At 41.3% G+C, this 24,233-nt stretch overlaps 2 protein-coding genes and 1 long non-coding RNA gene across 4 annotated transcripts in view; 1 reads left to right on the forward strand and 2 right to left on the reverse strand.

Moving 5' to 3' along the window:
• LOC134332262 (uncharacterized) overlaps positions 1-10,093 on the reverse strand; it is a 38,220-nt gene extending 28,127 nt beyond the window's left edge. For both annotated transcript variants that reach the window (XM_063013822.1, XM_063013824.1), the window contains exons 1-3: positions 9,879-10,093; positions 7,420-7,516; positions 4,970-5,337 (exon numbers count right to left, since the gene is read on the reverse strand). In XM_063013822.1, the coding sequence (XP_062869892.1) occupies positions 4,970-5,337; positions 7,420-7,516; positions 9,879-9,997 (584 nt within the window). In that variant the 5' untranslated portion in view covers positions 9,998-10,093. The remainder of the gene's footprint in view (positions 1-4,969; positions 5,338-7,419; positions 7,517-9,878) is intronic.
• Positions 10,094-10,486: 393 nt separating this feature from the next.
• LOC134332175 (uncharacterized) overlaps positions 10,487-24,233 on the reverse strand; it is a 20,235-nt gene continuing 6,488 nt past the window's right edge. The window contains exons 2-3 of the long non-coding RNA XR_010015224.1: positions 18,037-18,326; positions 10,487-10,943 (exon numbers count right to left, since the gene is read on the reverse strand). This is a non-coding gene — a long non-coding RNA (uncharacterized LOC134332175). The remainder of the gene's footprint in view (positions 10,944-18,036; positions 18,327-24,233) is intronic.
• The window catches only part of sim2 (SIM bHLH transcription factor 2), a 21,735-nt gene continuing 20,468 nt past the window's right edge, over positions 22,967-24,233 (forward strand). The window contains exon 1 of the mRNA XM_063013703.1: positions 22,967-23,141. Within this exon, the coding sequence (XP_062869773.1) occupies positions 22,967-23,141 (175 nt within the window). The remainder of the gene's footprint in view (positions 23,142-24,233) is intronic.

Raw genomic sequence — 24,233 nt, forward strand, 5'->3', positions numbered from 1 at the left:
ACAGAAAGGACATTGAACCCAGGACCTTCTTGCTGTGAGGCGACAGTGCTACCCACCGAACCACCGTGCCGCCCCCAGTTCAGATCAGTTCAATTCAAAAGCTATCACTGGGCGTTCAAGCACTAGAGTTCAAATCTCAGCTCTGATATCGGCTGGTCAGACGCCTACGCAGACGTGAACGGCTGTGTCTGAGGGTGGGCGGCCTCTGCTGGCTGCTCGATGGTGCCTGCAGAGAGACGGGGGATAACGGAGACTCTCTGTACGCCATACTGATCCCACACGTGTCAGAGAGAGAGTGTTAGGTACTGGTCATTACCCTCGGTTAATGTAAAAGTCTGAAGCACTAGCAGAGATACAACTAGGTAACTGGATATGACTAAATTGGGAAAACCGTCCGTCTGCTGGTGCCATAAAGCAGGCTGACATGGTGCCAACACAAACTCTTGTCTAATTTCAGCTGGAACTCTCTGCACTTGCAATCAAATCTAATTATCTTCCCCTCTTACGCCCCACGAGCTTTTCTGTTCCAACACTACAAACTTCTGACACCCCACAACATCTGCAATTAAGTTAATCAGGCCTCTTTCCGCCGCATGATTCGTCTCAGAATCCATCTTCGTCTCTCTCAGTAGGTTCAGTCACTTAAGTTCCTGTAGTTAATTGTAGCGCTATGAATAGAAAGTCGCTATAGAAGTAAAAAATTAGCCTCCGCATCATCAGCGGCACTACAGCTCAAAGCTCTCTCTGAAGCCAAGGCCTTTTTAGCTTTCTGCGCTCTAGCAGTCTTTCTGTGTCCACCATTCAGTTCCGAACGCTTACGTAAATACACGCACTCACACGCGCAGCTGACGCTCTAAAGTGGTGAACGCTAGTGTTACTAATCTCTGGTCTGCAGAACTCAAGGATGTGTGTTTTTCATTGGCATTCAGTGCCTTACAAAAGCTGTGCCAACGAGTGATGGCATTCACACGTCTTCAGTACATCATGCTGTTCAAAGTCGACTAGATCAGGATCCTTTCCAGACTCAAATCCTGAGTAATTGCTGGGTTAATTTCATATTTGATTGTGTACTGGTCGTTAATTTATTCGTGTGAATGAATAGGGGGCATCCAGGTGGCTCAGAGGGACATTCTGCTAGCACAACAGCGCAGAGATTCTGAGCTCCCGGGTTCCAATCTCGGCTCTGCTACCGGTCGGCTGGGCGCCGTCTAGCAGGCATAATTGGCTTCCAGTCTGCTGGGTGGGAAAGACCGGACTAAGGGGTAGGGTTATCAATGCCTTGGTTGCCCAGGGTGCCTGTACAGAAAGTGGAAATCAGGGCGTGGCTCTCCGTACGTGAAGCCGACCTCACGCACAAATCCACCAATGTTTGGGAGAACAAGAAGGGATTGGTGAACTGCACACACATCGGATACACCCTCCATAGATGCCATCGGGGTCTCCAGCAGTGGATGGGCTACGCTATATCGGGAGAAAAAGGGGCTAAAATGCATAAAACATGTGATTAGTGCATTTGTTTTCGTTCGGCTGCTCCCGTATTTAGGGGTCACCACAGCGGATCTGACCCACATACCAGACTGGCACAGTTTTTTACACCGTGACACAACCCTCTGTTTCTATCCGAGCTTGGGACCGGGACTGACGAGTGCACCTCTTGATGGTTAGGCTGGTACTGACTGGTAGGATAGCACCAGTCAGATTAGAACCCTGTATCCCCAGATCTCGACAGTGGTGGTCTAGTGTGCTTTTCCGCTGCACAATCCAAAAGCACCCTGGTTAGTGGGTTATACTTCTGATTAAAACATTGTTTAAATATCAAATATGTCGCATATCAAATTCTACAAACATTTAAAACACTTCATTAATGTGCTGTCATTTATTTATTGAAGAAGTCTGTCCATGACACAACCAGCTAACAATGTTTTTATTCTAAATGACCACTGATCAGATAATAAATGATTTATTCACGGTGCAATTACCATATAAACAAGGCGTCCCAGTAGGCACATATGGGCACAGATACGTATTTTCGGGACAGTTCACACCGAGGCTCTGGACATGATCTGGGAATTGTTTTCGTCCTGTACATTTCCAGTCACATGTACGAGGCCTTTTTGATTCGCTGTGGCTAACGTTTTAGCATTATCGTCAAAGCATTCCTGAGTCATACTCACATCCCGTGGGGAAATTCTGGAAACAATCGGTCTTCTTTCTGTTACTGCCCACTTGAAGCCTCTGCCAGTGACATCATGTTTGTTTTCGCTAATGTGAAAGCTGTTCTCAAGTCTCACAACTGCAATAATTAATGTCCAGATCATTAAGAAGTGTAATTGATAGGAAAGGTGGTGGAACGGTGCGGAACACGCCTCTGTCCCAACTATTTTTGGTGTGTATTGGAGGCATAAAATTATGGTTGTGTTTATATTTACAAAATACAACAAAGTTGATCAATAAATAATAATAATAATAATAATACTGTATAATAACAATAAGGACAATAATAATAATGTAGGGTAGATGGAACACCATGTAAGTGTATATATTTGTTTTATATATACACGTAGGGTCAGACATTGTACGGCGCCCCTGACGCTTAGAGGCTTAGGGGCCTTGATTAAGCTGGGATTCAAACCCACAGCCTTCTAGCTGGTAACCCACAGCTCTACTCACTAGACCACAATCAGCCATAACATTAAAACCACCTCCTGGTTTCTACACTCACTGTCCATTTTATCAGCTTAACTTACCATATAGAACCACTTTGTAGTTCTACAATTACTGACTGTAGTCCATCTGTTTCTCTGCATGCTTTGTTAGCCCCCTTTCATGCTGTGCTTCAATGGTCAGGACCCCCACAGGACCACTACAGAGCAGGTATTATTTAGGTGGTGGATCATTCTCAGTACAGCAGTGACTCTGACATGGTGGTGGTGTGTTAGTGTGTGTTGTGCTGGTATGAGTGGATCAGACACAGCAGCGCTGCTGGAGTTCTTCCTGACCATTGAAGAACAGCATGAAAGGGGGCTAACAAAGCACATGGAACAGTGTTCTTTTGCCAAGGTTGGTTACTCTGTCAGGTTAAATTTGTGTGTTTTTGCACACTGTGCCACAAACCTGTAAAGGACAGAACTGTTCTACCTTTATGCCACACGTACATTTCCACACCACCGGTCAGCTAAACTCACTTTGAAGTCGATTCCACAGCCTCAGATACGACGTTTGGGACTTTAGCTACTTATTAAAACCCACTTGAAGCCGAGCGCATTTCATTGGCAGGTTGAACCAAAGGCAAAGCTCAGATCAGGAAGCGGGACATGTCTTTACAGGGATCAGGATAAATGTTACGTTTTGGTGGGTGTTGGCTTGCAGCTTTAAGCTGTTCAGCTGTTCGAAACCACTGAATCACACAGGATAAAAAACAAGTTCTGTTAAGCACTCTGTTTAGGTGAAGTGAAGCTTCTCTTTAACTAATAAATTCCTAATAAGGTTAAATAAATACGTGGATTTTCTCTTTAAAACACCTCCGAACCACTTAAAGCATCAGATTTGGTGAAACTTTACTTACAGCTAAATAAATGCACAAGTGCTGCATTTAAATGCTGTAGCTACACGTACCAAAAAGTCAAATGTGTAAGAACAATTACGAATACTAATTGTGGTGATTAGCCACTTGCCTCTTACTTTAAACTGAGTTTTGAAGACCCCACCCACATAGTCCGGTCATCCCGCCCTAGCAGAAACGTGTCTGCTGCAGGCAGTGCCAATTACGCCCACTAGATGACGCCCAGCCGACCGGTGGCAACGCCGAGTTTCAAACCAAACAGTTCAGAATCTCGGCGCTGGAATATGTATGTAGATTTTAAACGACAGCCAATCACAAACAGTTCATTACAAGCGCACTAAACGTGCTAAGCATGATGAATAAAGATGCAGTCGATGTATTAACGCTCTTCCTGACAACATTGTGTCAAGTGCTGTTATTATACGATAATAAGCCGAGATCTACCTTCATCCTGGACCTTGATTCAAAATATCCACATCATTTTTTGTAAATAATATTAATAATAACAAGAGCGCTGCAGAGTTTAACAAGCATTCAGACACAAATAACTTCATCGTTTTGTCTCAGTATCTGTTGTTTACGATTTAAATAGAATAATGCCTTGTGCATGAGCACTCAATCGGGAGGAAAGTGTACAATTATTCACTATACCACCAATTTATGATCATTTATAACTTATTCAGGATTAATGATAATATATCATCATTATGATACAAAGAAGTATCAGTACCAGTTTAACCTGGACAAACTGAACAGTTTATTAATTGTCAGAATGATTTGCTCTTATATTAACATCGTAAAAATATACCATCATGTCCTCTTGCATAAATATGTCTTAAATAGAAACAGACAGTCCTAAAATTGAAGAATTCAGAGTACGTAATAATAGGGACGCTCGGTTCTTCGCAGTTTCAGTTTTGCCTACAGCATTTCTATGATTATTTTCATAATTAAGTTGGACATCCTGTTTTAAAACGTGCAATAATACAGTTGGTCTAATTGGTGAGGTCTGTTCTTCGCAGCTTCCAAAACACTGTTATTCTCCGTTTTCTAAACAACTGAATTGTCAAGCCAGCTACGAAATGTTTGTTTCAAAATATATATGCAAACATACAGTTCAAATTTTAGATTTTATATTAAATCTCCTGAAACTATAATTAAAACAACCCGCTGCTGATGTTCCACTCAAATAGTTGAGGTAGATCTTACAGCTACAGCTAAATACTTTACAAAATTCATGCCAGTATACAGTAAATTCATGCCAGTTTACAGTAAATTCATGCCAGTTTACAGTAAATTCATGCCAGTATACAGCTATGGCACAAGTTTCCTGAGTTTCATTCTTATCTTCCTCCATCAGCTTGTACATCTCAGACAACCGGGCAGGTAAAAGGTCAAAATACTCACCGTGTATCTTGTGCGCCTCGCTCACTTTGCCTCGTAGCTTCAACCTCTGGAACATCAAACGAATGGTGCACGTCCTGAACCTTCAGCTCCTGTTCAGGTTCTCCAGCTTCCTGTGTGTCCTCGCCTCCCTGCGCCTCCTCGCTGGGCTGATCCAGGCTTCCAGCTCCCCCCGGTTCAGCTCGAGCGAACTGAAACAGGCTGCCCAGGCGCCTGAAGAAGCTGTCTACAGGGGGCACCGGAGAGCTGGGCTCGAACACAGGAGGGGTGATGGGAGGAGGGTCAGACTCCGCATCACCCTGACCGCTACCCTCATGATCACATAGACGATCTCCCTCCACCGGTCTGTCCTGCTCCGAGTGCTCCAGCGTCTACACGCACAGAGACGAGACAGAGATGCAGACCGGTTAGATTTTCCCAGTCAGAGCCGGCAGAGCAGAGCAGAGCGAACAGGGACGAGCGCCGGACCTACCACACCGGCCTCCCTCCGGCTCCTGTGTTCCAGCCGTTAATGCTTCTGTAATGCTAATGGAAGTGAGACAGCAGCATGTGCCCCCTCCCCCGTCCCTCCACCCTCCCATAAACCCACCAGTCCTGCCCGCCGCAATGTTAACTCATTCACTGCCATGCAGTACTGCAGCGCTCACCATGATGATGTAAGAACAGATGAAGCAAACAAGGAAAACACAAATAATTAGGATTTTACTTCAAAAAATCAAACACTGGACTCCAAAATAGTACAAAATTAAAACGGTTGACTGTTATTAATAGGTCTGAAGTGTAAAGGATGCATGATGCCGCAGCCACCAATAACTGGGTATCCAAGGACGCAATACAGACCAAAGTATTTAATCAACTTCCAAAGTGTTTCATATCCATCATCAGCAGATACGTCCACATAAACATATAAAACCCAGTACGGCCGGGTTCATACACCGATCAGCCATAACATTAAAACCACCTCTACTTACCTCTAATTACTGACTGTAGTCCATCTGTTTCTCTGCATGCTTTGTTACCCCCCTTTCATGCTGTTCTTCAATGGTCAGGACCCCCACAGGACCACCACAGAGCAGGTATTATTTAGGAGGTGGATCATTCTCAGCACTGCAGTGACACTAACATGGTGGTGGTGTGTTAGTGTGTGTTGTGCTGGTATGAGTGGATCAGACACAGCAGCGCTGCTGGAGTTTTTAAACACCTCACGGTCACTGCTGGACTGAGAATAGTCCACCAACCAAATTCATCCAGCCAACAGCGCCCCATGGGCGGCGTCCTGTGCCCACTGATGAAGGTCTAGAAGATGACCGACTCAAACAGCAGCAATAGATGAGCGATCGTCTCTGACTTTACATCTACAAGGTGGACCAACTAGGTAGGTGTGTCTAATAGAGTGGACAGAGAGTGGACGCGGTATTTAAAAACTCCAGCAGCGCTGCTGTGTCTGATCCACTCATACCAGCACAACACACACTAACACACCACCACCATGTCAGTGTCACTGCAGTGCTGAGAATGATCCACCACCTAAATAATACCTGCTCTGTGGTGGTCCTGACTATTGAAGAACAGGGTGAAAGGGGGCTAACAAAGCATGCAGAGAAACAGATGGACTACAGTCAGTAATTAGAGGTAAGTAGAGGTGGTTTTAATGTTATGGCTGATCGGTGTACGTGCACATGCAGCTCTGATTGAAGCAGATCTACTATGTGTTCTTTCAGTGCAGCCAGAAGATCAAAAAATAAGATATTTGATATGTTGGTGGCGAGAACTGCAGCAAACACTGTTTGTTTAGACTTCAGCTAGGAAAAGATAGTTGCCTCTGTGTCAACGGTACCTTCATACATATACAAGCCACCGACGCACCTCCATATCATGCCAGATGCTGGATTTTGGCATGGAGAAGTTCAGAGAACAAGCCGAAACATGAGGTGAGCTCAGACTCAGAAATCTGGGCAGCGTTTCTGCACAGAATTGATGTGCAGCCTTGTCTTACATAATGGAGTTTCAGGTTGCATTTCTTGATACAGCGGCGTGACGACCGTATTCCAAAGAACTCCCGAGCCCATGTGGCTGTATTTATCACAGCAGCACAACAACAGCTTCTGGCCTTGCCTTACACAGAGTGAGTTTTTCTGGAGTCTTTTTACAGTATTATGTACAATAAATAGTAAAAGGCATAAATTAATTTTCTTTTTAATTAATTTTCTTTTTAATGTGACTGACAATTGTCAGATTCTCGTTTACTGCATTTTACAAAATAAAAAGCTTTTAGGGATCATAATGTTTTGTAATGAATGGGAGAAAACCCCATTTGCAAGTTTTAGTAATAAAAAATGTTTTATATTTGCCACCAATGCCTATCTATATGTCTATATCTATATCTGGCTACTAACCCAGCCATTAGCTACCCAGTTTCCTGTTAAAAAGAATGCAAGGCTGAGCTACTTTACCTGTGCTTCTGGTGTATCATTCAGGTAATGTTCAGGTGTGGGGAGTGAGTCTGCCACACTGGGCAGGCTGGTGGCACTGTCAGCTTCATGTTCTCCACTACAAATACAAAGGACAGAGAAGAACTACAGCAATCAGAGGATTAGAGAAATACAACACAATGGACCTTATTGCCAAAATTTAGCATGTTTGACCTTCCAGGCCCAAAATATGTGACCTGCCTTCCAAGCAGATTGGCCCTTTTTTGTTATCCAGAGTTTTATTCAAAGCTTGTTGATGGTTAGCAAGAGCAGTTAAACTTGATAAGAAAATAGCTACGGGAGTCAATAAAAAGGAAGCTAAGGAGGCAGGGCAAGAATTGAGACACAGGAGAAGTTAAAATTGGGAAAATGTGTTACAATCATTCAGTTAGCTGCAGTTATCATTAAAATCCAATAACTGCCATGACATACACTTTTCTCACCTATATGTTACTTCAAGTCAGTTAGCATCTCCTACACCGATCAGGCATAACATTATGAGCACTGACGGGTGAAGTGAATAACACTGATTATCTCTTCATCACGGCACCTGTTAGTGGGGGGGATATATTAGGCAGCGAGTGAACATTTTATCCTCAAAGTTGATGTTAGAAACAGGAAAAATGGACGAGTGTGAGGATCTGAGTGAGTTTGAAGAGGGTCAAATTGTGATGGCTGGGTCAGAGCATCTCCAAAACTGCAGCTCTTGTGGGGTGTTCCCGGTCTGCAGTGGTCAGTATCTATCAAAAGTGGTCCAAGGAAGGAACAGTGGTAAACCGGCGACAGGGTCATTGATGCACGTGGGGAGCGAAGGCTGGCCCGTGTGGTCCGATCCAACAGACGAGCTACTGTAGCTCAAACTGCTGAAGAAGTTCATGCTGGTTCTGATAGAAAGATGTCAGAATACACAGAGCAGCACAGTTTGCTGTGTACGGGGCAGCAAAAGAGGGACCAACACAATATTAGGAAGGTGGTCATAATGTTATGCCTGATGGGTGTACATTTACAGCATAAAATGCTATTGAATTAATTGGACAATATATGAAATCCTATCAGATATGTTTGTTAGCCTTTTTACCTGTAAGATTTGTCACTGTTAAAAACACTGTCAGTATTCTGTGTTATCCTGGCTTAAAATACCAATTGCTATATATACTAATTTGAATATATTTTAATCAAAACGTTAACTGACAAGATACAGATCACTTAGGCAAACACTAAAACGTATGTTTTCATGCAAATCACCAAAACATCTTTAACATTTTGCATAAATTCCTAGGCAAGCCGTCACAACAGCTATAACATAGTACGGTAATCTTCAACTGTAAACGTAAAGTTAAAGCCAAGCTTGTAGGCTACTGCTTTGGTTCAGTGGGTGTCAGGTTCCTTATAATCTCTTTTAAGTACAACAGTGACTGACGCCACTTCTGCTGAAACTGAAAGTACCAAAAATAGAGATGTTTGTTTATTAGGACTTTAAGGTCACGTTTTCAGTTTGGTTCCATTCATGACAGGACACGTAGTTACACGTTACACATGATTCATCATTTCAAGTTCAGTGTCAAAGAGTAGCACTGTCACCACACAGCAAGAAGGTCCAGGGTTTGATCCCCAGGTTGGGCGGTCCAGGTCCTTTCTGTGTAGAGTTTGCCTGTTCTCCCTGTGTCTGTGTGGGTTTCCTCCGGGAGCTCCGGTTTCCTCTCACAGTCCAAATACATGCAAGTGAGGTGAACTGGAGAGGCAAAATTGTCCATGACTGTGTTTGACATGAAACTTGTGTAACGATTAACTATTGTTTCTGTCATGAAGTGTGTAAAACATGACATTAAAATCCTAATAAATAAATAAATAAATAAATAATACCAATTTAGTATCTCCAATTCACCTCACTTGCACGTCTTTGTACTGTGGGAGGAAACCGGAGCTCCTGTAGGAAACCCACACAGACACAGGGAGAGCATGCAAACTCCACACAGAAAGTGCCAGGACCACTCCAGCTGGGAATCGAACCCAAGACCTTCTCATTCTGGGTTCAGAAAAGATGAAGTTGAGATGAAAATGACAATGATGCCTGATCCATCCACCAGTTGTAACTCATAGTATTGCTACTCAGTTTATAGAGTAGTTTCCTCATTTCAACATGCCTTTTGTGAACCAGAATACTACAATTCACTACAATTTAATAATCCAATGTATGTAATGTATGTAATGTGATGTATTTATTGTCTTTTAATGTATAAACACTGTAAACTTGTGACTGGTGAGTATTACTGGCACGGATGGTGATGCATGAACAGTTAACGGGAACTAGACTATAAAGGCACTGTAACGTTACTAATCCAAGTAGCAACAAGCAAAACAAACAGTAAACATTTCTACACAAATAAAACTTGATGTATATCGATGTTTAAAAGGTAAATATGTTTATTTAAGCAGCTCACCGGTCCTCAGACTGCAGCTCAGTTCTGTCCTGATCAAACGACTTGGTTCGGGAGAACAGCCTGAAAAAGTTCCTCGATAAGTCCTCCTGCCACGACCGCTGTCTGTTTAAACTGGCCATTTCGAGTCGAGAACAGCTGTTTATCGAGATAAAAACTATCTAAATCTACATATTTACATCTCTGAGACTGAATTATGCGTCTACGCTAACTACTGGTTCTACACGCTCCCAGCATGGTGGGCATCAAGACCGAGTCTAAGTCCTGAGCTGAGCGCATACTTCCATACTACTTAGTACGCCAACGAGTACGCCACCTAAGGTTGAACATGTAGTAGAGCGTAACATACAGAGCGTACTAGTTAGTAGGGTAGTATGCAAGAGAACACGTAGCCCACGGTATAGGACGCCGCTGACTATTGAGGAAGTGAGGGAGGAGTCGGATCCCGGAGGAACTACACCAGGTTGGGAGGGCTTTCATCTGCTTTTCTTCCACTGCTAGTAATCACTGGAGTATAATACTGTACATTTTTACTTTATATAAAGTAAAGAAACAACTACAGCTGAACTGATTTACAGACAAGTAAAAGTCAAGTTTATTTATATAGCACTTTTTACAATAGACATGGTCTCAAAGCAATTTTACAAAATCCAGGACCGACAGATACAAAAACCCCTGTTGATCAAGCCGAGGGCGACTGTGGCAAGGTAAAACTCCCTTAAACAGGGTTAGGGTTAGGAAGAAACCCTGATAGGAACCAGACTCAGCAGGAACCCCCATCCTTCTTGGGTGGTCTGGAGGATACTTTAAGTGAATAAGATTTACACAAATCATACAAACACAGAATTAAAATGAACTTAAAGTTATACCTAGCAATAACAAATAAATAAATAGTAATAGAGTTATTATTCAGTCCGGTCTGTAATAAAGTCTGTAGTGAGTTCTTGACATTCTTGATGCAAACATGCCAGGTTCCCGTCACATCCGGCAGGAGCAGCATTGTCGGCACGGCAGTCTCGACTTCGTTCCTTAACCTCGGGTGGGTAAACAGGTTTCCATCAGAACCATCTCGGGGTAAAACAACAGAAACTTTAGTTTAAAATGTCTAACAAGTATATGAATATTTATGAATGTAAAACAATTCATACAAAACAAAGATCTTGGGGAAAATAATATGAATGTAAAACAAGTCTGCCCTAGAATACTATGGGCACTGTAGGCTGGACCAAGGGGCCCAGGTCAAAATGTTGGCTTATCAACTTTGGGCCATTAAGAACAGCAAGAAACCTCAAGACACACATAGGAAATTGGTTTTTGGGCCCTTTTCCAAGCCTGCACTGCTCAAATTTAACACACAACCTTTGTATGAGCCTATTGTTGGCTAACCCATGGGTCCATGTCGATTTTGTATTGAATTTCCCAAACCCCCACTGTTAAGGTTGTGTTCTACATCACCACTAGGTACCACGCAGCCTCATGCAACACAGTTAACAGGGATATTGTTTAACATATAGTTGTTACGGTGCCAATCAGAGGGTTTGTTTGTGTGTTTATTGGGATGTTTTAAACTTAAACCCACACAGACACAGGGAGAACATGCAAACTCCACACAGAAAGAACCCGGACCGCCCCACCTGGGGATCGAACCCAGGACCTTCTTGCTGTGAGGCGACAGTGCTACCCACCGATCCACTGTGCCGCCTGCCAATCAGTGGGTAAAATTAAATCCCTTACTCTAGCCACCTATTGCCTCTACTACTGACCAATACAAGACCAGGACAAAGACTAAACCACTACAAGACTAAGATTACAGTAAAAGACCACTCACAGTTTAATTTCATTTTCATTAACTGTTTAATCCAGGTCAGGGTTGGAAGAGGCGCCAGTCAATCCCAGGGCTTTGGCTACAGACATATGTCTATCTAGACACCCAAATTGTTCTAGATTATTCTGTCCTGTAGTCACTGTACCGCTATTATAAATTAATAATAGCATAAACAATTCAGTAAAAAAGATATCAGTCCATATAGCTACACGTCTATCTTATAAAACCGTCTAACAACTTCAAATCAAACTATTCAAGCAGCATATACCGCTACCAAATCTACCGAAACCCAAAGCTCGAGTGGCGCAGCGATAAAGTATGCTAGCCCACCGCTGCTGAGATCTCGGAATCCAGGGCTCAAATCTCAGCAATGCTTTCGGACGGTCAGGCGTCTGCATGGAGATGCTTGGCTAATGTCCGGGGTCTAGTCATTTAAGGTGCACTTCTCAGTGCTGGTCCCAAACCTGGATTAAGGTGCATCATTACGGGCATCCAGTGTAAATACTGTGCCAAGGCTGGTATTTATTTTCAAGAAACACTGAAAAACAAACCATCTCTCTCTTTCTTTAACAGTCCAGTCAGGTAGGCAGACAGCAGACCATTTATAGCATAACATACATACCATATTAAAGTGGTGTTATCTATAATGAGGCAATATAAATGGCTGAGAGGCTGTTTTTTTTCCTCCTAATGTAATTGGAGACCTTTTAGCAGTGCAGAACTTTTAAAGGTTATTTAAGGACTGTCTTGCCAGCAGCAATCAGCCACATTCTTATACATGAGACAGATCAGTTGTCAGCTGCCAAGGGGTAACCCTGCTTCTCTCTAGGTTGTGTGTGATCCATCATCTCTGATGCAGTGGCTCCCTCTGCTGCTTACTCAAACACTGCCATGGGTATGTACGTATTTATCTTACATTACTTTGGTTTCTCGTAACACCAAGGAGATGGTATTTAATAATGGTGCGACAACGTTTAGAGTCTTTAGCCCTATAAACTCTACTTTATTGTTTTAGATTTATTCATTGCAATTCTGTCCATCATATAGAGACGAAATATGAAACTCTCTGTGCTCTTTATCTTTTTAGTGGTTTTCCAACAGTTAAGCTTTTGGTAACTGGCCACTTTCCACACAGTTTTAAAATCTGGGTTTCTTCAGAAACAACACATCACTTTACCTGAAGTAAGGTTGAGACCTTTCCTAAAAAACCTTTAACATAATTGTTCCCATTTGTGTATTTTGTGTCATTGCCTAGGTATACGTAAACTTTAAGTCCTGATGTCTTGATACACTTTTAAAGTTATTGTTTTATTAATTATTGCAAGCTGGCCAGGCTTTAAAAAAACAGAGCAGTCCGACACCATGATGCCCCCTCTACCATGCTTTAAGGGTTTCACAGCAAGTATGCAGTGCCTTCTTTATGTAACATGGTGGTAGGTATGCATTTTTGCATTTTCTTTGTTCATTTTCATCAACTGCTTGATCCCAGTCAGGGTTTCAGGGTTGCAGTGTGTCCTGTTCCAACAAGAAACACTGGACAGTACTTCCAATCAGTATTGCACATTGTATGCTTGGATCTTTTCATCAAACCCACTCCTATAAAGAGTTCTCATTGGGGATTTATAAAATAAATCTGATATGATTCATATGATCAGATCTTTCTTGGGAAGAGCAAACGTAGACTTTTTGGTGCTTTTTTATATGAGCGCACATCTAAACCCAAACAGTCTTACCACATTAATTAGGCTTTTATAAAGGTTAACATAATTAAATGGTGTTTTTTTTTTCCTGGAATGTTAATGATTAATCAAGTGTCAAGGCATAAAAAGTAAGTGTTTGTGTGTCTGTGGTTTGGGCACCTCACTGTCACTGCTGGACTGAGAATAGTCCACCAACCAAAAATATCCAGCCAACAGCGCCCTGTGGGCAGCGTCCTGTGACCACTGATGAAGGTCTAGAAGATGACCGACTCAAACAGCAGCAATAGATGAGCGATCGTCTCTGACTTTACATCTACAAGGTGGAGCAACTAGGTAGGAGTGTCTAATAGAGTGGACAGTGAGTGGACACGGTATTTAAAAACTCAGTGCTGCTGTGTCTGATCCACTCATACCAGCACAACACACACTAACACACCACCACCATGTCAGTGTCGCTGCAGTGCTGAGAATGATCCACCACCTAAATAATACCAGCTCTGTGGTGGTCCTGTGGGGGTCCTGACCATTGACCAGCATGAAAGGGGGCTAACAAAGCATGCAGAGAAATAGATGGACTACAGTCAGTAATTGTAGAACTACAAAGTGCTTCTATATGGTAAGTGAAGCTGATAAAATGGACAGTGAGTGTAGAAACAAGGAGGTGGTTTTAATGGTTTTAGTGTTATGGTTGATCGGTGTATATAGCAGCACACATCTAAACCCAAACAGTCTTACCACATTAATTAGACTTTAATAAAGGTTAACATATTTTTTTGGAATGTTAATGATTAATCAAGTGTCAAGGTTTAAAAAAGTAAGTGTTTGTGTGTCAGTGGTTTGGGCAGAATTCACCTATTACAAAATCTGGATAAGAAACAGATGCTTTATGAGTAAATTTGTAGAAATCCAGATAATTTTAAAAAACCTATTTCTTGACAAAGTACCTATTTAGCTTTAGGTTGTTTAAAACATATTTTAAGGAAGGATACGCAAACAAAATAATGCACAAAAGCTTTAAAATCAAAGCACATCTTTCTAAAATGGTCTGTAATTAAAGCAAACTGTGAACTTGTTTGACTAATTGCTCTATAATAACACAGGTCACTGGTGTGTGAGGGGCGGCGTGTGGACCGAAAGGCCTCAGCTTGATCCACATGTGTGAGGCTCTTTCAGCACGGAAAATGGAAGCTTGTAACACTGCACAGATCCGACACAGATAATAGCTATAATTTTGAACAGACACTTTTTGAAATAAAACATGGCTGTTGATTTGCAAAGGAAAAAAAACCTCAGAATAAGACCGGCTTTAAGTGCAGACACATTTATCACATTTATTAATACAGGCCTGAAACCGAGAGCTACTCCTGTTTCCTCCCACTAGCAGGCAAAGGAAACAGAACTTGGTGTAAGTTAATTATCTGTTTATTTTAACTTTAATAAATCTTAATGTGCGGCTTGTTCTACATGGTGAGAGAGAGAGAGAGAGAGAGAGAGAGAGAGAGAGAGAGAGAGAGAGAGAGAGAGAGAGAGAGAGAGAGAGAGAAACTCTCGGTTTATGTCATGCTGAGGACGTTCGTACAAAATGCCATACATCTGAATGAAGTAATGAAGTCTGAGCCAGTTCTGTGCCTTATCCTGTTCTGCTCCAGTTCCAGCTCTCCATCTGTGTTTTTTCAGTGTGATTGCAATTGTTTTGTGTATACAGTGTTTATTGTACATGTTTAATTTATACAGTTTTACCACATGTTCCGACTGCGTTGACTGATGATGATTTATAAACAGCATATTTAGGATCCAGGATTGAACCATCAGTTACCTGGATTTGTGGATGTGTGTATTACTGTTAACATGTGGTCTGATATTACTGTGGGCATAAACATTCAACAAATACAGATTAGAGGCTGTTAAAAAACAATAAACAACATAAAGTGTGAGAGTAGGTCCAGCGAAAGCCACCAAAACAGCTTCAGTGAACTTTGGCGTATATTTAGCATGTTTGGCATGTTTAGATAGTGATGATAGTTTTCCTGCATTATTTATAGATTAGCAGCATGATTACACATTTAGTCTGGAAATACATAGTTAGTTGATTGTAAAAAGCAAGCCTTGGTTAAATTTGAGTGAATTTGCTACAGAATTCATGAATAAAATAGTTAAATAAGTTAATAAGTTCAGGAATAAAAAGCCCATATTACTGAATCAGTTTAATAATATTTATGAATTAATTCTTGTAATTACATAAGTGTCCATACTTTTTTTGCACACCAAAATAGGTTCCTGGCTACCAGACTATGCAAGCAGACATGTGATAATAATCTAAATATCCAGCTTAAGCACCTGTTCACCTTTAGATTTGGCGAGATTCCTTTGAGCCCTATTTTGACATTAAATGCCTCATGGATGGAAATCGCTTTGTAATATAAATTTGAGGCCGAAGGGGAGTAATGTGCATGTGCATGCCCATGTGGATTCGGAGATGAATAAAAAGTTTAGCTTTGACATCTGTTGTACAACACTCATCAAGCCGGAAGCCATATGTCTGCCATCAGCGAGAGCACTGGGTCCAAGGGCCACCTAACCAAGTAAGAACTATTAGTCCCGTGAGAACGCCGGCCCCAGGATAAAAGAGCAGCCGCAATATTATGAATGCAGAACTACATTTTCCAGAGCAAATCTTCCCTCCCTGTGATTGCCGCTCTTTACGTCTGGATTTCATCAACAGCGGGAGCTCGGAGTAGAACAGCGCAGTTGTTGAATTCTACCTCGGTGACAATGAGAAGATTGTTTTTCTTGACCAATCAATCTGTGTGTGTGGTATAGCTAATGAAAACAAGGTTAAACTTCTGGATCTGGATTCATGTTTTTCTTTTCTGCTCTCAGTACAGAAAGTGGAAACTCAACCACTCCTCGGTTACCGCTGCAATGTCCACATTTAGGTCAGAAATGCTTACTCGGACCACCGTCTTGAGGGTCTCACCACACCTGATTCAGTCAGGGGAGGCTGCCTCAGTGGGAACGCTCCTGGCTGTGCAGGGTTAAGTAAGGCTAATTGTAGAGCTTTACAGTGTGTGTGGGTCACAGACGAAGGGCTCACACCACTTTGGAAACAGTATTTCTGCAGGCCAGCATGCTAAATGCTTTCCACATGCTACCACGAAGGCACACACACACACACACACACACACACACACACACACACATGTAATGTGAAGTAGGGCCACAATTTGTGCTTCTTGCTATGTTCTTATAAAGACTCTCCCAGAGGAAATTCTTGGCCTTCATTGAGGGATGAAGGAGGTGAAGATCTACTTCACAGTTTGCTCTCCAGAACTTTTTAGATGGGTTCAATGGCAAGGCCTATGCCTGCTCCAATATACTGATGTAAAAATAATAAATAAGCATATTCCACTCATTAGCTTTGCATAACGTTAGGATCCATCAGTGTGTACATCAGTTGTTGATTGCAGGAATGTTTTAGAATGGCAGGAAACCCCAATGCCCCCCAAACCCAGATAAATATGGTCCCCACAATGTTCAGTTCATGCCTATAGCTTTGTTTAATGATGTTGAAGGCATTTGACTTCATCTTAGCAGTATGTACTGTACAAGTGCCTGATCAACCTGGAATATGGAAACATCATGCACATTCACCTCATATCTGTTGGCTGTTGTATGACCATGATGACCATGAAATAATTCACTAAACTGAGCTGTTTGTAATTGGGTTTTGTCACTTCACAGTCAATCTTTATTTAAAGGATTGTTTTTTTTATTGTTTTGTCCACCATGTGAAACCAACACGCCAGCAAGTATTTCAGATATTCAGTCAGAAATGCCAAAGATCTTTTGACACACTGGTAATAAATGAGTTTAATAAGAAACTGGATGTATTTAAAAGACTTTTCTTGTTGTCTATTACATCAAGACCCTAAGGAGCTTTGTAAGTCTGGTTCAACTTAGATTCTAAAGTGTGTGTGTGTGTGTGTGTGTGTGTGTGTGTGTGTGTGTGGCAAACTTTCAGTGAAAGGCCATCAGAAAATAAGAGAAAGGAATTAAAGCTGACTGTAGTATTTAATCCCAATAGGAGCAGCGATAGTATGATTTCATGTTGAAGAAATCTAAGTCTAGATCTAGGATGTGATTATCTCTAGACATAGGACAAAAACGTCATCACATTCTGTACTATAAAAAGAAACCAGGTTAAATCAACCTTCATAAATAAGGAGCTGCTCAGACGTTTATTGCCAAAACAGCCTGCACTCACTTTACTTTTATTTTTAGATGGCTTTGCACCAGACGTATGAACATGACTCTACAGATGTACTTTCATTCAGACATCAAGTGACTGTTTTGTAAACTACATGGTAAATTTGGCTTAGGTGGCAAAAATGCAATGTTGATGGTACTAACTGCACATGTGTGAAGTAGAATGTAGTAAAGTAGCAGCGTTTAAAGTAGACATCAGTGATACATGAGAAATGTGTAAATAAATCAGTTACGAATATATCTGGACAATGAAGTCAAAATAATCTGACTGCTAAGTAACACCAAGTTAAATAAGAGACTCTTAACACTAGATGACTAAAGGTACATGGAAACCCTACATAATTATGAAACTCAAGTGTTTTAGACATACCCATTTGGGCGACACGGTGGCTCAGTGGGTAGCACTGTCACCTCACAGCAAGAAGGTCCTGGGTTTGATCCCCAGGTGGGGCGGTCCGGGTCCTTTCTGTGTGGAGTTTGCATGTTCTCCCCGTGTCTGTGTGGGTTTACTGTAGGTGCTCTGGTTTCCTCCCACAGTCCAAAGACGTGCAAGTGAGGTGAATTGGAGACACTAAATTGTCCATGACTGTCTTTCATATAAACTTGTGAACCGATGAATCTTCTGTAACCAGTAACTACCGTTCCTGTCGTGGATGTAACCTAAAGTGTAAAACATGACGTTAAAATCCTAATAAACAAACAAACATCTATTCTATTTTATTCTATACAGTTTGAGGACGGCTCTTTTACTGTGCCCCTGTCCGCAAAGTGAGGTCCATAAAGACGTGGTATGACAAATGCCTTTTAGCACAAGTAAGCACAAATTCCAACAGACACACTTCTAACCTTGTTAAAAAGCCTTCTGGAAGTGCATTTTGGCTGCAAAACAGGAGACAACTCCATATTCATATAAATAGTTTTAAACTGATGAATAACAAGCTCACAGTCAGGTGTCTGACTCCCATAATCATAGCCTTTGAAAGAACAACCAAGAGTTGCAGCATGTGGAGGTTCTTCTGAGCAAAAAGGTGTCGATTTTAAGCACGGTGGGAAGTACGAGCTTTACAGCCCATTCTAGACCTTGTGAGGAGTTTATTCAAAAGGTCTGTTTGGTCTGGCAGTGATAAAAGTTCCTTAAATACACAAACATTTGAGACTCTGCCCTGGCTCTCAGCACCATCACTGCAGCGTGGAGGTGATCTGGAAATGAAAGGCCGTAATGTCTAGCAGGTGCAGCAGCAATATTAAGCAGTTGGAACTTTTTTTCCACCGTTTGTAATTAATAACCCATCTGAAGACACGTAGCAGGGCACGTCCAGCCTCCGGGGAGCGGCTACTGGCCGCTGATTGCAAACGCACACTCCGCACCTTTAAGCAAACTACTTAGAGTCCGTTTAATGATCCCAAATGGCTAATTTAAAGACTCGAAAAACAAACTCGGCCTGCTTGTACGGGCGCGCAAACATGTAGCCCGGCTCTTAAGTCATGAAGCCGTGGCATGAGCTGACACACTCTATTAGGGCCTTATTAGCAGCGGTAGATGGATGGACACTCGCTAATAGAGCCGTTATTAAGTGCCTGGGTAAGATGTGTTTTGCTTCTGGCAGCCATGAGATTAAGTCTACGGAAACAGTCAAGCGAAGACGACATTAAATGGAATCTTGGGCTTTCTGGGATCTTGAGTTTGAATTCCAGCTCTGCTATCAGCCAGCCAGGTGACACAGTCACACAATTGACTGTGTGTCTGTAGGGGGTGGAACGATGACTGAAACAGGGTTCCTCCTTGCTGGACGGTTACGGCTTACAAATTAAGATGAATATATAGATTGTATACAAAACATGCACAACACACACACACACACACACACACACACACACACATAAAGAGGCCTATAAAAAGTCACGACTGTGGAAAAAAGAAAAGGAAAAAGAAAAGAAACACACCCAAACATATTTTGAATAAAACCCTTTCAGGTCAGATGGGTGTATTACAGAAAGTCAGTACTCATCACTACAAACTAATCATTCTTTAAAAGTACTGGAGTCTGTGAGCAGATGAAGAGATGGTTTCTGTGACAGGGCAGTTCCGCTGATGGTAATTTGGCTACTCACCTCTCATTAATCACCAGCTTCTGACATCTCGTATATTTACTTACACACTGCACACACACACACACACACACACACTGCACACACACACACACACACACTCACTCCCTCACTCACTCACTCACTCACTCACTCACTCACTCACTCTCACTCACACACACACACACACACACACACACACACACACACACACAGCGTGATTCAGACACAATCCAATCTTCATTATATCCTTTCAGTTTTTTTAATGTAATTTATTTATTCAATCCTTTACTCTCTGTTTGCTTTTATCACCACTTTATCCTGGTCAGGGTCGTGGTGGGTCTGATTCACTGGCCAAAAGGTACACACACACATTCATACACATTCACACACTGTGCAGATGACTCAACCAGACAGCAGAGGTCGCAGTTGTACAGTGGCAAAATAATACAGCCAAATCCCTCCCTCAGGCACAGCAAATTGTGCCTGTTTGGATGCTCAGCGCAGCCTTTTTTTTATTTATATATGTCTCTCACTGTGATTTACCAGAATGTTCTATTCATTTTCTGACTAGAACATTTTAAAAGCTTGTTTGTCTCGGATTGTCTGGCAGCTTGGCTTTCATGGTGAAGTTCAAAATGTTCTAAAGGTGTAAGATTACATCCAACAGGTATAAGTGGCCAGTGGACGATTACTTGAGTGTTAAAATGCTGTCCAGTGAAAAAAAATGTTAAAGTGCTGTGATTTTATTCTAATTCTCTTTATTTAATATCATATTTTGTGCAATAATGTGAAGCACTTTCATTTGGTGTGGCATAATAATACAAGCAATCAAATTGTGGTCATTAATTTTTACACGTTTGTGTGTTGTTTTCTTAAACATTCAGAGACAGAAAGAGATTCTGAATTGTCTTTAAAGAAGAGTATATGTTAAATTGCTCCATATTCTAGCTCATGGTTAAAACGGAATGTCCAAGAAGTAAATAGTCAGGCGTCCGCATACTTTTGGCACGGAATATTGAAGGTTGTGCACAACTTTGCACTCCCTGTGCTTGCATGTACTCAGTGTAAAAATGCTCTACAGTCTATCTAGTGCACTGTACACCCAGTAGAACCACGTCTGGGCTTCAGCCACAGAAACAAACCACAGCAGAATAAATACAGAGGGATTTACTGGAGCACCAGTGAGTACAAATACAAGAACCATAATTGAACCAGTTCTTACACAAACCGTGTATTCATGAATTTATTGAGTCTTTTATATGAGTGTATTTATCTTCAGAAAGAGCTTTAATCTGATCAGGGTCACACTGAGCTGTGGTCGCAGGGCCCATTGCTGAAAAAAATATTTATTTAAGTTATTGGAGATAAATATAGAATAAAAATAAAATACACATATACAAACTCAGCTAAATTAAAAGTGTAAAGGTGTTAAATCTAGCCACATTATTGATCTGAATCCATGTAGCTCATGTAACAGAATATAAACATGTTACTGAAAAGACTAAAGAAATAACATTTAAAAAAGACAAACTGAACAAGACAAAGGTCTTTAATTGTCTTTATGTTTGTAAGAAAGCTTAAAAATAAAAAAAGACAGTAAATATCTAAGATCTGGCACAGTTTTTATGTCGGATGCCCTTCCTGATGCAACCCAAATTCTTTTTTATCCGGACTTGGAATCAGCACTGAAAAGTGCATCTCACAATGGATTTGAACCTTGGTATTTGAACCTTTGGGCCATAGCCTAGTGGTTAAGATACTGGACTAGTAACCAGAAGGTCACTGGTTCAAGCCCCACCACTGCCAGGTTGCTGCTGTTGGGCCCTTGAGCAAGGCCCTTAACCCTCAATTGCTCAGACTTTATACTGTAACTGTAATGTAAGTCGCTTTGGATAAAGTCGTCTGCTAAACACCGAAGATGTAATGTATCCAGGTACAACTGGATCCAACGATTTTGGGAGAAAATGGGGGGAAAATGCATAAATTAAATATGTATTTTTAATCTCTTAATATTTTTATATATTTACAATTTGCGTAATGGTTGGTGTGTGATCTGTTTAAATACACAATAAATAAATAACCATTAAAAAGCATAACACCAATGACAGGCGCACACACACACACACACACACGTGTAAAGAAAATCTTTGGTAGGTGGAAGACTACAGGACAAGGGAAGAACATGCCAAACTCAACAGATGCAACGATCAAACCCAAACCCCTCGGAAAACAGGCTACCTGCTGCGCCCAGGTGCCACCCAACCCTTACAAAACGCACATTAATCCCAAGATTTGGCGTAAACCATCACGGGGAGTGTGTGACGTCACGGGGGTGTCTGCCTTCCCTCAGTGCTCTCGCTCTCTCTCTCTCTCTCTCTCTCTCATTCTCTCTCACACTTTCTCTATCGGGTCTATTAGCAGCTCACTCACTCTACCAATATCATCACTCCATCTTCTGGGATTATCGGCTGGAAGTGGAGAAATTGCGCACTGGTGCACACTGATCACCGAGGGCCTGCGTGGCTTTTCCAACTGGGCTGCTGATGGACATCAGCTCCGTGCACTTTAACGCAATGGAGGACTGACATTTGGATATGAAGCAGGGATCACTTGTGTGATTTCCTAATAAACGACAAGTGCTTCTTTGTACGGCTTTACTAAAGAAGACCTCGTTTTGTGGATGGATTTGTTTTGTTTTGAACTATTCGACTGTCAATCGGCTTGTGCACCGACGCACGGCAGTAGAACTTCTCTCCACTATGGTCAGCAAGTGTAGCTGCAAAAGATGACCGAGCAAAATGTACATGTGCTAGGCCTGTGATTTCTTCTCATCATGGGAGTTAGACCTTTATTATACAGAGGGCAATTTAGCCAAACATCGATACCTAACCGTAGGCTATTTTAATAAAATATATATTTTTGTAATTAACTAGTATTCAACCAAGCAATACGAGAGCTATAAATCCATGCCATTTGTGCCATGCATAATATTACTAAAGAAAACACAACGCGCAAAATGAAGGGTTTTATTTTGTATACGCGCACCGTTGTGCGTCTTCAGTAATTATTCTATCTTCATCTCAGTCGTGGAAAATCCTACAAATTCTGGACATGAGGCACTGAAGAGAAGTTCTGTTTACACACCACTGCGAGTTTCGACATATTAGGAGGTCTTGTATTATGCGAAAAGCTGTTCCGAAGTGTCAGAAATGAAGGAAAAGTCCAAGAATGCGGCGAAAACTCGACGCGAGAAAGAAAACGGGGAGTTTTACGAGCTGGCCAAGCTGCTGCCTTTACCCTCGGCCATCACCTCCCAACTGGACAAGGCCTCCATCATCCGACTCACCACCAGCTACCTGAAGATGAGGGCTGTGTTCCCCGACGGTAAGATTTATAAAAATACATAATGAATTTAAAAGGCAAGGCTTTCGTTGCGCAAAATCCAAAACGCACCAGTGGATTTTAGTAAATAAATGAGATCAAAACGTGGACAAGGTAAATATCACAGCAGTGAATCTATTAGGTCTAGTTTTCAATTTAAAGTCAGCTAATAAACCAAATACTATGTTGTTGTTTGTTTGTAACAATTCAACAGCTCTAATTCATGTACCCAAACACCACGAATTCAACATTTGGAACCAAATATTTGAGCTCTCCAACCCGGTGCAAGTATTTTTAAAGACGTGGACCTGAAGCACATGCTCAGTGACAAGAGCTTTATAATACAATAAAGAAAGCACAAACCATTAAAATAACAGAAATTATGACTAATAACATCTTAATAATAATATAATAATATAAAATTAATAAGACTATATTAATAACAACAAATCAGTCCATTAGAAAACACTCACTGGTGAAAATCTGTAAAGATTTAAAACTAGTTTTAGTAACTCTAGGTATAATTTTTCTTAATAGACACTGACACCCGAATAGGCTTAGAAATGTAAGTGCTGGTTGTTAATTACAAAGTAATATTTCTAATGAGCTGTTTTATGTAAAGGCAGCAGCAGCGTTTAAGCAAATGTGTTTCATAATGCTGTTACACAAATTAGAAATAAGTTTATACACGTCGATTTATTTTACCACAGTTTGGACAACACCATTTCCCAGATTCACTCACAAATATTTCCCGTGTCCATATTTTACTCCAGAGACCAACAAAATCAACACACTAGTAGTCATTTGCAAACTAAAACGGGATTAAAGTAAATTTCCAATAAGCCACATTCAGACTTTTTAAATAACCCCTATTAAAATAATATAAGTGATTAGAAAACGTTCCAATCTCACTTTAAGTTTTAAACCAGATCTTTAAGATCCTCAAAGAACTGTTTGACTTTTAATATCTTAATCTAACCTCGAAGTGCAGGTTTTAAAATATTTGCGCATTTAACGCGTCAGTAATCGTCACTTTTAAGCTTTATTTACAAAGTGTGTGTGCTGTGTAAATAGCTTTAATTATTTTAAAAATAA

Source organism: Trichomycterus rosablanca, chromosome 18 (genome assembly GCF_030014385.1).
Source record: "Trichomycterus rosablanca isolate fTriRos1 chromosome 18, fTriRos1.hap1, whole genome shotgun sequence".
NCBI lineage: Eukaryota > Metazoa > Chordata > Actinopteri > Siluriformes > Trichomycteridae > Trichomycterus > Trichomycterus rosablanca.